The sequence below is a fragment of the Pseudorca crassidens genome, chromosome 11, assembly GCF_039906515.1.
Source record: "Pseudorca crassidens isolate mPseCra1 chromosome 11, mPseCra1.hap1, whole genome shotgun sequence".
NCBI lineage: Eukaryota > Metazoa > Chordata > Mammalia > Artiodactyla > Delphinidae > Pseudorca > Pseudorca crassidens.
The window spans coordinates 17194149-17210277 of NC_090306.1; the positions used below are offsets into that span (position 1 = coordinate 17194149).

At 36.2% G+C, this 16129-nt stretch overlaps 1 protein-coding gene across 10 annotated transcripts in view; it reads right to left on the reverse strand.

Moving 5' to 3' along the window:
* Window positions 1-461: 461 nt before the first annotated feature.
* Window positions 462-16129, reverse strand: part of ABCC9 (ATP binding cassette subfamily C member 9) — a 149437-nt gene continuing 133769 nt past the window's right edge. For 8 of the 10 annotated variants that reach the window (XM_067695883.1, XM_067695881.1, XM_067695874.1 and 5 more), the window contains 7 exons: window positions 15702-15780; window positions 13705-13813; window positions 12238-12341; window positions 9870-10003; window positions 7780-7842; window positions 6910-7069; window positions 2988-3128 (listed from right to left, as the gene is read on the reverse strand). In XM_067695883.1, coding sequence (XP_067551984.1) covers window positions 6932-7069; window positions 7780-7842; window positions 9870-10003; window positions 12238-12341; window positions 13705-13813; window positions 15702-15780 — 627 coding nt within the window. In that variant the 3' untranslated portion in view covers window positions 2988-3128; window positions 6910-6931. Of the gene's footprint in view, window positions 3129-6894; window positions 7070-7779; window positions 7843-9869; window positions 10004-12237; window positions 12342-13704; window positions 13814-15701; window positions 15781-16129 lie in introns of all 10 variants that reach the window. The other 2 variants (XM_067695877.1, XM_067695875.1) reach the window with 2 other exon arrangements.

Below are 16129 nucleotides of genomic sequence, written 5' to 3' on the forward strand. Positions count from 1 at the left end.
AAAGAAAAAATTAAACAAGTTACAGGATACAGCCTCTTGGCTACTGTTTCTTGTTCTAAAAGGCTAAGATTAGAAGATTGCATTTAACTTTGGATAATGGATTAATAAGGGAATTATTATAGTAGTATAAGTCACAGAACTCCAAAGAATGTAGTACAAAATGTCATGAAAGATATATTGGAAGGCAATCATAAGAACTGATCAATAAACCTTGGGGAACAGTCCAGACATCCAGCTATTTAATTAGAGACGTAACAAAACTTATTGATATAGTTGTTCCACTTGATGGAAACTTCCCTAGAGCCTATACATAAAGCTAATAAAGTGCATGACTGTGGCAAATGTGAAACAAAATTGTCAAAGCACGGTCAGGTACTGTCTTGTCCACTTGTGTTAATTTACATCTATTGATCAGTCGTGATTGATCCCCAATGGTATTATAAGTGAAAGAATAATCATCCTTTTTAATTAAGCAAACAAAAAGAGTAATTTATTATATAATACCAAAGCAATATACTTTCACAGTAAACACAACACAGAAAGTGAAGAGTTATAGGCACATGGTGAAATTAATCAGTGGATCAATCAACGATACTTATTAGGGCCTGCTGTGGTCCAGGCACTTGTATCATATGGCAAGGGTACAAAGACAAACGAGACTTGGTCCCAGACCTCAAGTATCAGTTACTTAGGAGGGTCTTCTCTTCTCTAGTCTAGAGCGAAGTTGACTTTTATATTGATTGTGGGGAGTAGCATAAAAGTCGAGGATGCACAATCCTTTAAGAGAAGTATTTTTTCTCTCTCAACAATATCAATAATCTATTTTCACATAAAGATTTATGTATTTACTGCTTTTAACAAATATTAAGGAATTAAAATTGGTAAAATCGATTTGGTTAATTAAGTGTAACATTTGTGAATGTGAAATTTGATTAGGTAAAGGCTGGTCGTCTTCTATATATATATATACTTATTTAGTAAAATATTATTTCAGGATGAGTCATTTCTATATTCAATAGATCATACATATAACACAATAAATGATTAAACAATTTAAAAAATTATCCTTGACTTTTCAATTTAGTTTTGTAAACAAACACTCAAGTGACTAAAAGTTATGAGGAAACCAGTGACCACTTGGGTGTAAAAATGGTAAACGTGACTTTCTGTTTAGTGTTATTAGATATGCTTCTACTGACGTTGCCTGGATAGCAGTAGAATTTACAAATATTGTGAGGGATTACGTCAGTGGATAAATCCCAGTTTCTCTGTGAGATTGAGGTATAACTTGGTAACAAGCATCGTGTAAATTCAGCCTTACAAAGTATCTGAATGCCAGAAATACTTAGAGGAGATTGGTGGCATGTTTGGAAAATATTTTCAAGATCAAATCAATAGTTACTGATTCTGTTCTGTTTAGCTTTTAGGAAACAATAAGAGGATTTTTCTCCCAGTGAAGTTTTATATATACAACAAAAGGTGACAATTTGAGCTAAATAACATAGAACATTTTTGTCCATCCTCGTGAAACTTATTTTAGGTAAACATCAGGCAAGCATGAATACACAATACAATAAATTGAACACAGAACTATAGGGACGGAGCATATATTCTCTTTTTTCGTCAATCATAATTCTTCACAATCTTACAATGCCCATGGATCCTCACATGAAAATCAATGATATGTATACAAACAGGTACAGAATTGCAGTAGAAAGCTTTGGCTGCTAGCATGACAGTGAAGGTAACTTTTAATATTTTTTGAATCTATTAATTTACATTTAAGCAAGCATAATACTAATATGTCATACATTTTAATGCACTGTGAACATGCACATTAAAATTAGAATAACATTTTTGATACACTTTTCACATGTACATTAAAATCAGAGCAGGAGCAAATGTATACATGTGTGACACCATTGGGCATAAATGTCTAAAAGAAGTACACTCTTCCACCTAGAAATAGATACTTGTTTTACATATATATGTACACCTACAGATGTCTATGTATGTATGTATGTATGTATACATATATCCTGTGAAAATAAGGCCACGTGCCTATGCTCCCTAATCTTGAATAATGTGGAATTTTAGGGCTTGAGGATCATAATCACATCTAATGATTAAATAAACCATAAAAAGCTGTAGCTGACCTGCCACTGAAAGGCTGAGCCTAATTACTCTTTGAACTTCAGTCTGGAAAGGGCACAATATGCCTGATATCTTAAGAACTCTCCTCTTACTAGACAGGGAAAAATGGAACCTTGGGTATAATTTGTCAAATTTTCAAACTCTTTTCATGATCTTTCTAGTGCAGGTTTTGGCTTTACAGCATTATTATAAATGTGATGACTTCTTGCTGACAGGAAACAATTTAGATGAAAAAAAGAGACTGCTAAAAGAAGCATCAGGATTACTAATGTTAATGAATACGGAAAATATTCTCAGACCCCAGATAATGAATTTGAGTGTTTCACTTTCTAACTGAGTAGAAAAGCTGTCTACCTCTTATTTTCTTCCAATAACATCTGGAGACACCAACAAAAAGGAAAATATATTCTTATAAATCAGAGTACAATAATACTGAACACTCATTATAACTTCTATGCCTGAGAGATATTTACCAGACTTAAACATAGCAGTTGATTTACCACTTAAAGTACATGTTTTAATACAACCTGTTATTCTTAAAGGTGATGTGGCTGAATCTTTAGAAAAAAGCATCAGTAATAAACATATTAAGCAGTAATAGCTTGGAAAGCAAAACAAAACAAAAAACCAGGAAGAATAAATGTCAACATAGAAAACACAATATTCACTGGTAAAGTGATATGGTTACTAACTACAAAATTCCACAACGTAACAAGTAAGTTTCACAAAAGCATATAAAAGTTTAGGATGCCACTTTCCAAAGGCCAAGCTGATGATCCTTTAAGTACGTTATGACAGCATTATTTTAAATACACGTATGGTTTTAAGACATTCCTTCACATGTCTGCGCGAACAAAAGAAGCAAATACTCCATCTTCCTGGGCCAAGAGGCTTTCTGGAGTGTCATATTCTAAAATATTTCCTCGCTTCATCACAATAACTAGGTCTGCCGTCAGAATAGTGTGAACCCGATGCTGTGAGTGAAAAAAGAATAAATGTATTCGTTATAAATTTCAGGACACCAGCCAAAGCAAGGGAACATGCATATTTCACTGATTATTCAAGGACATTTCTTTATCTTGGGAAGCCAGGAGGTGCAAGAAGCGCAGCCCCTCTTTTTCTTTCTTATTTAAAGTATGATTGATTTACATACTTTAATACACCAGCCAGTATGGTCTTACATAGGCTGTATTAAATTGGGTGTAGCTAATATAGTAGTTTCATCATTTTCATGGAAACGTGAGTAGGCTAACAAGTGTTTGTTAAGTAATTAAATAAGAAGAGTCATCGTGAACCAGTTGGGTTACAGTTTAATCTACACTAAAATTATCCCTTGAGTAGAGTCAATAATTCCGTGGGCTGACACACAATTTGAAGAACTCTGGAAGGTGGTTCAATTCTAGTAAGACCATGGGGGAAGTCCATTCTGGCATGCAGTGTTAAAATGAATTATCCAGGACTTTAGGTAGGCATGCTGTCTCTTTGCCTTTAGAGATCACTGCCACTCATTCATTCTCTCTTCCCACATGGTACCATCTGGAGAGAAGCTTTGGTGTTAGTAATTCATCATTATAAAAGCTACCACCTACTGAGCATATATCATACATTAGGTACTCCACACAAATACTTGTTAATCATCAGAACATTCCTCGAATGTGGGTGTTATCTCTCTCCACTTTATAGGCGAGAACGCTGGGGTTCATAGAGGTAAAGCAAAAGCGTATCACACAGATAATAAGTAGCGGAACCAGCAACCATACCAGACTTATTAACTTCAAAGTGTGAGCTATTTCCACCATTTTGTTGGGAGGATCTGGTACTTAGAGGATTGTTCACCTGTCATTCTTAGCATCATGGTTAAGAATGCAGGCTCTGGGGCTTCCCTGGTGGCGCAGTGGTTGAGAGTCCGCCTGCCGATGCAGGGGACACGGGTTCGTGCCCCGGTCCGGGAAGATCCCACATGCTGCGGAGCGGTTGGGCCCGTGAGCCATGGCCGCTGAGCCTGCGTGTCCGGAGCCTGTGCTCCGCAACGGGAGAAGCCACAACAGCGAGAGGCCCACGTACCGCCAAAAAAAAAAAAAAAAAAAAAAAGAATGAAGGCTCTGAAGTTAGAATGGACTCATGTTTTGGTTGTGCAACCTCGAGCAACAAACAACTTTTGTATGCTTCACGTTTCACATCAGTGAAATGGTGGTCGTCATAGTACCTGCCTTGGAGAACGGTGGTGAGGATCAAATGAGATAATCCATGTAGAAAAAAATTCAGGACTTTGTCTGATACATATGAGCAAATAATAAATGTCAGCTGCTATAATTTTTTTATCGTTAGGATTTACAAGGGAAAAGTCTTTGCCGTGGACCTTTTCACTACTCTTGCTAAGATAAGTGCTGTCCCACGGAAATATAATGTGAGTCACAAATGTGAGGCACATGTAATTTTAAATCTCTTAGGAGCCACATTTTACAAGCACAAATAAGCAGGTGGAATTTATTTTAGTAATGTATTTTACCAATATAGCCCAAATGTTATTTCAACATGTAACCAATATAAAAATTATTAATGAGATCTTTTACTTTCTTTTATTAGTATTAAGTCTTTGAAATCCAGTACGTATTTCACACTTACGACACCTCTCAATAGGACCAGCCACATTTCAAGTGCTCAGAGCCACAGGTGGCCAGGGCCCACCATATTGGACCTGGACTGAACAGGTCAAAACATCAGTATGAAGATGGGACTGCCGAACCTAGACATATCATCTCTCTAGCTGGTACACAGTCTTCCAAAGTGTCTTCTCCTAACAATCCAAAGTCCAGCCTAAAGCCGTCCCCAGAAGCAAAGGCTTATCACTTGCCCTGAGCCATGCAGATGGGGTAGTCTCAATGCTCATGCTTTCAGAAAAGCGAGCAATCCTGGCTGGCACTCACAACTAGAGGGGAAAAGCAACATGAATATGGAATGTGATAAAGATGACTGCTTAGAACATTCACCACTATTTTCAACATCCATAGACAAACCTACCTCATTCACTAAATACAGGTAATGAATGGTATATATTTAGGAATTATCACACTTTGAAGGATAATGTTTACCTATCTTTGAGAATGGACCAGAGCCACTTGCATCCCCATACATTTAGAAAAAAAATAAACATAATGGGCTATTTAATAGCTGCTATGCATTCCCTTCAAAAAAATTAGTTCTTCAATAACCATATCATAGATACTAAAAAAAAACCTGGCTTCTAAATCCATAAACAGAATATTATAAACATTGCCTTGATATTCTAAAATAATGTTTACTTTTAAAAATATTGAAACACGTGGCCTATAGAAATAAATATATCAAGTGTTTATTCTATTACTCCAAAGTATTTTTCACTTGACGAAGTACGGTATCAATTGTCATAGCAATGATGAAATTTTCAAAATGCTCCAGAGAAATTAATTTCATCAAGAGCGAAGAATAGATCACCTTCCTTAAAAAAATGCCATGCACTATTTTGGGGTATGAGCGCTGCTTTTTCGAAGCCTGAGAAAGTTATCTTAAAAGTTATTCCACAATTTTCAGCGGCAGTTACCAAAAGTAACAGAACAACTTTTATCAGGGAAGGAAAAATAGTTACTCTTAACAGAGCTGAGGGTTGCTGTACAAGGGGTCTACCACAAATTCGTGGAGTTCTCCTTCCTATAAGCCTGGTAAAAAGAGTTGATCCCACAGTAATCTGTTCTCCTCTACAGCTTTCTGTGTGTCCAGGGGAGAGAACTCTAGGTATCCTGGTGGCCACCTCCACACTGGTGGTCTTGAAAGGAAGAATGGGTAAAAGATAGTCAAGTACACAGAAAAGTAACAGTGAATGTAGGAGAACAGAAATCAGGTAAGAGAACATATTTTTTTGTTAAAAAAATACAAATTATGCTCAAGTATCTTTCAGGTGTTGACTAAACGGGAGCACCCAACAATACCATGCTTCATGCAGAGTAAAGAAAACTAGTTCTTTGAGTAAACAAAGGTCTGTTTTTCCCCTTTTAACCTGCCTTTTTCAGGGGAGCAGGAAGGTCTTCCTCCCCATCTCTTCAGTGAGAAAATTCTGGGAAATATTATAGAAACATTTTTCAAGTTAGCCAATTCTCTCACCCATTAAGTCATTCACACTTTAGTGTGAATGAGTTAATCAAGCGACTCCAGGGCAGAAAGAATCACAGAGTTCACTGGGAAAGTGAGAGAAAGTGGATTTCTTTTTACTTAGGCCCAGTTTACAGAAGGTGGGCCCTGATGGGGAATCATTTCCAGCCACCCTGAAAAAGCTGCACTTCAAAGGGTACCCTTTCTCCCATGCATCATTCACAAAACTGGAAGCGCAAGCAAGCACTCCATACATAACTCCTATGACTCAACTGTTAAACTTAAGTAATTATTAAGTTAAACGATGCATTCTTCAGGACAGGTAAGGAGCATCACGTGTACGGTACTTTAAGGACGCTTACAGAACATCCTCAAGGAAGAGCGAAAGTGTTCCTTAAGATAGAGGTAAATCTGGGTCCAGGTTTCCCGACTCTCTCTCTCGTGCACGTGTACATTTGAAAACATTCAAGTGCCTCATTTGTATTGAGCACGGTGGCACCCCGGTTGAACTGATTTGTATAATAATACCCTGTAGTTGGTTCCCTCAACACCTCCCTCCCCTCTAATCTCTGCCTTCGCTGGGCTTTACTGGGGGGAGGTTGCTAAGATAACTACCAGAGAATGGCCTACTTGGCAGAGTAGCTCAGGATGTCTACTTGTTGGTCATCACCAAAGTGGTAAAGAGGCCATTCTTGACAGCGAGCAAGTTGGGAACAGTATCACACTCCACTAATATACCCTCAGATAAGACTAAAACAATGCCTGCATCCAAGATTGAAGAGACACGGTGCTGGAGAGAAAAGAAAAAGGGAAAGAAGAGAAAAGAATCAGCAAGAGGGGAAAATGTCTAAGCAGTTCATTTAAAAAGTAGTTCTGTTAAATGTAAGCCTAAATGTCAATAAGAATCCATCCATCTGCAAAGAGGAAGAGACAAAACCATGGCCTCTTTGAAGTAAGCTATAATGGGCATTACAAAGATTTAAGCATTTTTTTCAATTTGATTATCTTCTCTTGAGGACGAAGGCCCTGGCAAGGCAGAACAGCTGTCTCATTGTCTCTTTGCAAACAGCTAAGTAAATAGGAACATAGAAGTTAAGTGCAAATAGTAGCAGACTAGGGAGTCAAACCAATGAATTTTGCTTCTGAAACTGATCATCAGACAATTCGATTATTAAAAGAAAGAATAATCCCATATGAACTGCCATCTGTATCTGGTGAAAAAGTACAGGCCACGACCTGCTGGAATCCCGAGACTGAGAATGTTCTTTCATTGTAACCTAGCAGAGGAAGGTAGGGCAGACGGCTTGGAAAAAAACAGTGTAAAGGCTTTCAAACCATAGCTGTTCTTTTTTTGTTGTTGTTTCTTTTTTTTGTACAGATACAGAAATATTAGCAGAGAAATACATGATTCAACATATTTTAATTGCTCAAAAATAAAGAATATTGAATCTTGGAAGAAAAACCAAAGAGCAGTAAATCAACTCTGTCGCCCATACTTACAGCTATTGTAACAACGGTGCGGTCTGCAAAAGCTGTCATTACCACTTTCTGCAAAATGTTTTCCTGCCAAAAAATAAATAGAGTCTGAGTTTTCTCTGGACTACTTTCTCTTGCCATAATATTGATATTGCGTCCCTAAGAACAAGGCTTCAACATGCCCAATCTCTTCCGAGAACTCTCACTGCTAAGTCTTCTGCAGAAGGCCTAACAGGGAGCAGTGCCCAGCAGCAAGCTCTGGCTGGCTTCTGTAGTGTCTTCAAAATGCAAATAAAACTCAGCTTATCAACTAGGAATGACTGATAGATTTATTGCCAGGAAACTGAATGAGGAAAATGAAACCAAATGGGTGTGGAAATGTTCACTTGAGTTATGCCATAAAAAGGATGTATTCAAAACTAATAAAACCCTAAAATAGTGTTAAGTTTTGTGTCAGAAAAGGAAAAAATAAAGTACATGCTAAAAATTTGGATTTTGATCCATAAAAGTACATTCCAGGCAGGAACTATTTTTACTCCCACCACAAACCGTTGTTATCATTATATTTTAAAAGATGTCCTGGGTAAGGATTCTACCTCTATCCCAGAAAAAAAGTTCCATTACCTACGTCTTAAAGTGAAGGAGCTATTTCTTCCAATCACATGGTTTATTACCAATTAATTCATTCTTATTCTCCCTCTTTCTCTCTCTCTCATCTTTACTGAGGCAGTACTATCCTTACAATAAGCCACAATATTGTAAGAACTTAGTAATTAATACTAATTTTGATGTAGTTATGTTTACTTAGTGAAATGGCTTCATTAGAAACTACTTCATTGCTTTAAATTATCTTAACTCGGAGAAGGATATATAAACTTTGAATAGGTACTTTAACTGATTAGTCTTACTTAATACAAGTAAATGATGTCAAATTAGCACCTCCATATATATGGCTCTTAATAATCTTGAAGCTGTTTCACCTTTTTGGGTAGTTTTATTCAATCTAAAGTGTACAGTAAGAAAAGAAATAAGATTTTTATTTTTGTCCTTTCTGATACCAAACTTTTAATATCAAGTTAACTTTTATAAGAACACATTAATTGATAGCAGTTCAATGTGATATTTTCCCCACTCAATCACAGCCTTCCAGACAGATCCTTCTTGGACATATTTGACACTTTTTTTAAATTTAATTTTTCTTTTATATTGGAGTATAGTTGATTTATAATGTTGTGTTAGTTTCAGGTGTACAGCTAAGTGATTCAGTTATACATATACATATATCCATTCTTTTTCAGATTCTTTTCCCATATAGGTTATTACAGAATATTGAATAGAGTTTCCTGTGCTCTACAGTAGGTCCTTGTTGATTATCTATTTTATATACAGTAGTGTGTATATGTTAATCCCAAACTCCTAATTTATCCCTCCCCCTATTTGACACTTTTAAATGATTTCTTTCAAAAGGCAAAGTTTCTGCCTCGTTACCATGAATACATTGAGAAGGCCATTATTAATTCTGGCCAACATTAATTATAATGACTCCATCTTCAAATTGCATTAGAAAATGATTGGTTTCGATTATCGATAGATTCTATTAAATAGAGATTTGCATACTTCATCTTAGAACTTCCACGACACAACACTTGAATACTTGAATACAGTACAGTACTCTCATCAACTGAGCCCTGGAATTTTACTGTTTTGAGGATTTATCAAAAAGTGATGGTACTGAAAGGAATAGATATATGTGTATGTATAACTGAGTCACTTTAATGTACACTTGAAACTAACACACACTGTAAATCAACTATTATTCAATTAAGAAGAGGTAGAATGGAGAAAAATAAAGTAAAATAAAATAAAACTAGAAAAAAAGTGATGACAAATTTATATGATGTTTATTGGCAATAGGAGGTCCTTTAAAAGAAGAGTCAAGTCTCCTTTACTGAAATTCTGTTGTGCTGTATCATTGGTTGATCAAGGAGGTGGCTGAGAAGATACTCAAAACAATAGTACTGAGCATTCAGAATCCAATCAGGAAAAATAAATTGTAATTTTCACATGCATTTCTTCATCTCATCAATTTAAAGAAGCTTAGATAATGCACTCACTGTGGCCATGTCGATGGAAGCTGTCGCTTCGTCCATGATGAGAATACTGCTCTTGCGGACAAAGGCCCTGGCAAGGCAGAACAGCTGTCTCTGTCCAACGCTAAAATTCTCCCCACCTTCAGTGACAACTGCATCTAAATCAAAAAAAGAAGCAAGGACTTCATTAAAGAAATGATACGAACATTTTCCTTGGGCAAAGTAGTGGAAAACACATTATGTCCTACAAGAACATGCTGCATATCACTTTGTACTGGTGTAAGGATTTCACATTGGAAAAGCAAAGAGGAACTTTAACTGGGGAAAATTAAGATGATCCTGGGTCACACTGTGTTTGAAAACAGGTGGTAAATTCCCTCCTTATAGTAGGATATAAAATACTGTTAAACATTTTAAAGACTGGAAGACCTTGGAGATTATTTAATTATTTAATAGAATTATCCAAGGCCCAGGGAGATGATGTGGCTTGCCCAAGATCACCTAGTTAACTGGTAGTAGAGCTTGATAAGAAACAGAATATTCTCAACTCCAATACCTGTTCTCCTTCCATTATATCATCCCCCTGGACTTCAAGCTCCTAGTGGGTAAGGACTGGGTTTGTTTTTGTTTATCAATGTATCCCCAGTACTTACCACTTGGCATCTGACATAGTAGCTGAATGAAACTTTATTGCATGGATAAATGAGTTATGTCCTCATTATAGCTTCTTTTTTTTTGGTTTCAACCACATTTTATAAAGTACTACTGTGAGTTTAGCTTAAGTTCTATTTCCAAAATAATCTATATTATTAGGATTCAAACACCTTTTAGTAGGGCTCTGAGAGGAAATTTCTATTGATTATTGCCTCACTGCATCAAATTCTTATAATTTCTCACGCCTGGAGGCTATGCATCTATTCTCCAAATTTTAATGTATATAATAAATAAAAAGGAAGCAGGACATGATGAATGTTCTTCACTAGAGTTGGCATGAACCAGATCATTATCAAACCACTGATGTAATCTTTATTAAGACAATGAGCATAAACAGTATTCAGTTACATAGTGTAAATGCAATTCCCTGTTGCTTACACTGTACCAGACCCCCAAACACTATGCCCATGATTCAAAACAGGTACATGCAGGTCTCATGTTAGTGAAGAGAACTATAAAGATGTAATTGTCTGCTTTTCCAATTATTAATGGGGGGAGGGCAGAGTCTCTAAATACCAAGGAAAAAAGGTCTGTAAGCATTATCGCAAGTAGACTTTTCAATTTTTCAAGTACATTTGCTGGGCTTTCCAGAGCAGACATCAAAAATTATCATGGGAAAGTTCACCCAGACCTCTGCAATTACTTCCACGGTGACACAGGCAAAGTCAGTAAAACTATCCTTAAAGACACGCTGCCCCAATTTCGTTTGTGGGATGCCTTTTCCTTGGGACTAAATTATCATCATAAAAGGTATTGTTTTTGAGTCTCCTTTCCCAAATAAACTAACAAACAAACATCATTTTATTTTGTGGGTTAATTAAAAAAAAAAACAAACTAGATGCCAAACAACACAATTTGGCAACTACATATTATGTACTAAAATTAGAATACCAACCAACCACTACCTTTCCAACGCTTTCTTAAATGTGTTCGGGTTTTAAGGAAACAGAAGTCCAAAACTACAGACGTTCGCTTTTATGAATAAAGACTATATCATGAACTCTCTCTTGTTTAATTAATCATGTTGTTCTTTCGTTATTCACATTGCTCTTTTGTTTTTATCATCGGTTATTTGCCAGAAATTATACTACATCTGGGACTGAATTTAACTCAGGGATCGTTTGAGTACATGTTTCATATCTTACACAAGTACCCAAACTGATCCTGCAGCTAGGTAATAGAAAATAATGTCTTCCAAAAAATTATGTTATGTAAGTAAAAGGAATATGCCCTCCTGGCAGCAAAGAAAATGGCTGCTCCTGTGGAGAAAATACCTGCTTCTAAATGGTACCAAGTACTCTTTGGACCTAACAGCCTTTCCAGTCCTCTTATCTACCTACTGAGGGTTAGGCATTCATGTAAATCATGTGAGCAGAATGACCACAAGGAAACATTCTAATTAAACTGATCTATATCCATCAATGGTGGAAAGACTAAAGAGATAAATGTATTAATTGGAATATTTTGGCCTGCTCGCCTAGAACAGAAGGTTATAAGGTTTCATCCTCTTGCACCCCCTGCAAAAACACTAGATTTTGAAGTTGTCCTAATGACCTTTAGGAGATTATTTTAAACATAAGGAGATTTAACACTAGAATTATGTGAGTCCAGCAAAAAATGTAGATATGTAGAATTCATTGCATATGTAAAAAATAAATGTATCATTTAGAAAATATACCTAGACCTCCTGGTAGGGATTTGACCATATTCTTCAACTGAGCAATTTCTAGAGCTTCCCAAAGTCTGTCATCCGTGCATTTGCATTCCGGATCTAAATTAAATCTGTAGGAAAAAAAATCAGTTAATTAGTGAATAAATTTTAAAAATGATTTTTAATGTATATTTGCTTACTGCTGTTCTTTCCTTAAAATGTAAATCCTATTTGTTTTGGTTACTGCTGTATGCCCAGGATCTACAACAGTGCTTAGGATAGAACAGGCATTCAATTCATGCTTGATGGGTGAATGAATGACCTGAATGTTACGGGCAATGGTTTTCGATGATATCATTAGTAAGTTTAAATCCATGATAAGATTTGATACAATTCATTAAATTGGATACATCTACTTTCATATTATGTATAATATAACTTGAATAGTGTCTAGCAAAGTATTCCTACAGAACTGACATTAAATACATAAATCTATATGGGAACGTGCAATGCTATTTCAGATGAGCTATGCTGCACCAACCACAATAACAATATTCATAATAAATATAATCAGAGATATAGATTTACTATAATATTGCTAAATAATCTGATATGCCCAGAACTTTTAATTAAAGTAATTTTACAATTGAATATGGAGCAATCTTACATACATCTTCTCTTCAAGACAAGGAATATTTAGTAAAAGGTGGCAAATACTTTGCAGTTAAGTAGATAGAGGAGGGGAGCAAGAGAGAACAGAGGGTGGATGGAATGAGAGCGATGATCTGGTGGATGATGACACAGTGGACCTTGGAGTGGGACAAACTTTATTTGGAATGGCAGTGCTACCACTTACTAAGTATATGAACTTGGCCAAGCTACAGCTTCTCTAAGGTTCAAAATCCTCATCTGTAAAATGGGGACAATAATATGAACACTAGAGCAGTGCTCTGAGGACTTGATGAGATGATATATCAATATTTAAAGGACCTAGCAAAGAGTAGTACCTCCATTCTTTTTTTTTTTTTTCATGAGAAACAGCAAACCAGGCATGGAGAAGGCTGCAGCAGCTTCTTCAGAGCAATTTCGGCAGAAGGAGAAGTTGTGGGTGATGGGAGGGACTCAAGGTATTAACCAAACTCAATATCTGCTGAGGCCAGACCAGACACACAGAGATAGGCAGGGTGTCTGTAGGGTGGACACCTCAGAAATGTCTGCCAGGAATCACTGTCCCCAAGTACAGAGGAAAAAGTGACGTTTGTAGGGTCGGATAGAAGAGATGAACTTCTGGCGGCACAAAGGATGGGCTTCTATAGGTTGATTTAGCCACTCTAGGTGCCCCAATCCAAACTGTGGGACAGAACATTTGACCTCATCATCTTGGTGACAAACTTTCACACCTACCTGAAAAGCAATTCTGAGTAAAACCCTCCTGTGAGCCGAAGGGTAAGTCCTGAGGCACATGGGTTTCTGATGAATGAATACGTCACCTACCGAATAGAACCGCTGAATAGTATTGGATCCTGCAGAATGATTGAAAGTCTAGAACGCAGTGTGTGCAGCGGCAGTTTTGAAATGTCTATCCCATCAATGACAATCTTGCCTGTTAAAGAAAAATAAAAATGGCGGCATGTAGTCAAATCACGAGTAAAGTAATATCTGTTTACAAATTGGAAGTACTTTCCTAGTTCAGAACTGAAATTCAGAAGAGGAAGCTTTCCATTTAAGTATTAAAAACATCATGATATGTCTCTACGAAAAATATACATTTCGGTGATATCTGCTCTTATGTATTTTCTCCTAAAGGGATTTCCACTTTTTATGCAGTTTATGTGGTTCATACAAACCAAAAGTACTTTTTTCCCTCAGTGGTCCTCTTCCTTCCAATATTCCTTTATCCTATTCTTGGCTTTATCTTCCTTCACAGGATATTCTATATACATTTACTGATCTTTTTTATTGTCTCTCTCCCCCAACTAGAATACAAGATCGTTGAAGATGGGCATTTCTGTCTGTCTTATTCACTCGTTTATTGATTGAACAGTACAGTGCATTACAAGTAAGAAAGTAAATTCTATGACATAGGTATCACATTTTAGTGAATTTTTCCACACTGTACATAGACTTGCACAATCTTGACGTCCTTGCCTTTCCCTGATAGATTTATTTTATCATATCGCTTTGTGCAAAGACAATATTGCTCTATGAGATGAGAATGCCCAGAGAAGAATGGCAACTGGAGTCCCTTTTCCAGCTGGATTTAGACCCAAAAGCAGGCAAGATGTTAGCTTAAACTTTCTTTCAAGAATAATATATTATCTATTAAAATCTCAGTCACCTATAACGGTATTAAAAACAGTCATCATAGTCCTCATGGGGCCTGAAATGATGTTTCTGGACTCATGAGAATATGGCTAATCTAATATGTTTCATCATAACCACAGTTTTTTAATGAAAAGTTTCAATCAATTGTCTTTGGATCATGTAATTGGCTTATAATGCAAATCCCACAGAAAATCCTTAAAGTATCTGTGTCTTATTACCAGCCATGGAAAGAGCAAGCTGCTCACCTAGAGGCAGATACTTACCCTGTCCCTGAATCTAAACCCCAAAGAACCTGCAATGACCACAGTTCAACTTTGTTGTTCATAAACTGACCTCTTTATCTCACAGAGCTGTTGTGTAGATTAAATTAAATAATATAAACTGTCAAAGACGATAAAAATGTGAGGTACTATCACCATTATCACAATCATTACAGATAATAATAGTTAAGTACTTCTTGAGCTGATGGATCTCCTTTCATTCAAGATGGCATATGTGTTGGCCTATCTATAGGCCACTTGACAGACTAAATAATGACATATTTTTTCTAAAGCAAAGATTAGATGACTTCCATGTTCAATATTATTAATAATTTTGTGGATGAATAAATATTTTTGTATATTGTCAACGTGTGCTTGGCACTTTACAGCAATGGTTGCCTCCTAACAAAATGCTCGACATCATTAAACCATGTTTTTAAGAAGATGATGGTAAAAGTCATGCACGAAAATTAAAATGCAGATTACTTATCTTCTTTTTATTCCTTTGATGGAAAGATATATATATATATATATATATATATATATTTAGTTTGCAGGAAGCGAGACAGTCTTTTCCTCTCTTCCTTCCTCTTGAAATGCCACCTCTATCTGTTGCTATTCAAAATGGATGGCCTTGTTTTCATTTTACCAATTGAATAGAATGGTCTAATAATAACATCTAGAGCTGAGTTTAGGGCTAATAATTTTATTTCCCCAATTCTATGTTTTTTCTTTACTCCTAGACTGTTTATCTGGGATACCTGTCTCAAATCATGGGTTTCAGGACCCACAGTACTTATAAATATTTACTTTTTATTTCTGCAGGATTAGGTAAGTCGATGTTGCATTTTTTTTTTTAAGGAAGAGCATCACACAGCTAATGAAAAAGTTTAGTTAGTAACTCACCATCAAATATATCAACCATTCTGAAGAAAGCCAGAGATAACGATGACTTTCCACTGCCAGTGCGACCACATATGCCCACCTAAGAAATCAACTGTCACTCAGAGAGAAGAGGACTCAGACAAAAGATAGAAAATAGGCAGAAGTATTTTTACCTTAGGTAAGACACCATGACGAAACTGCAACTCTATGTAAACAGTTACATTAAAATAATCATTTTCTTCTCAGATCTCCCTTAGGAATTATCATTATTAAGCTAAAAACATGGGTTCTTCAACAAATCTTCAATGATTCCACTCTAACTCTTTTGATTTCTATGTGGGTGTGTTGTTTTACCTTTGTGGCTTCATGTTTGCATCTAGTATACTGTTGACCTAGCAAACAAGTGTTCCACTTTATCTTAGAAGTGATGATTTTATAACAAAATGTAA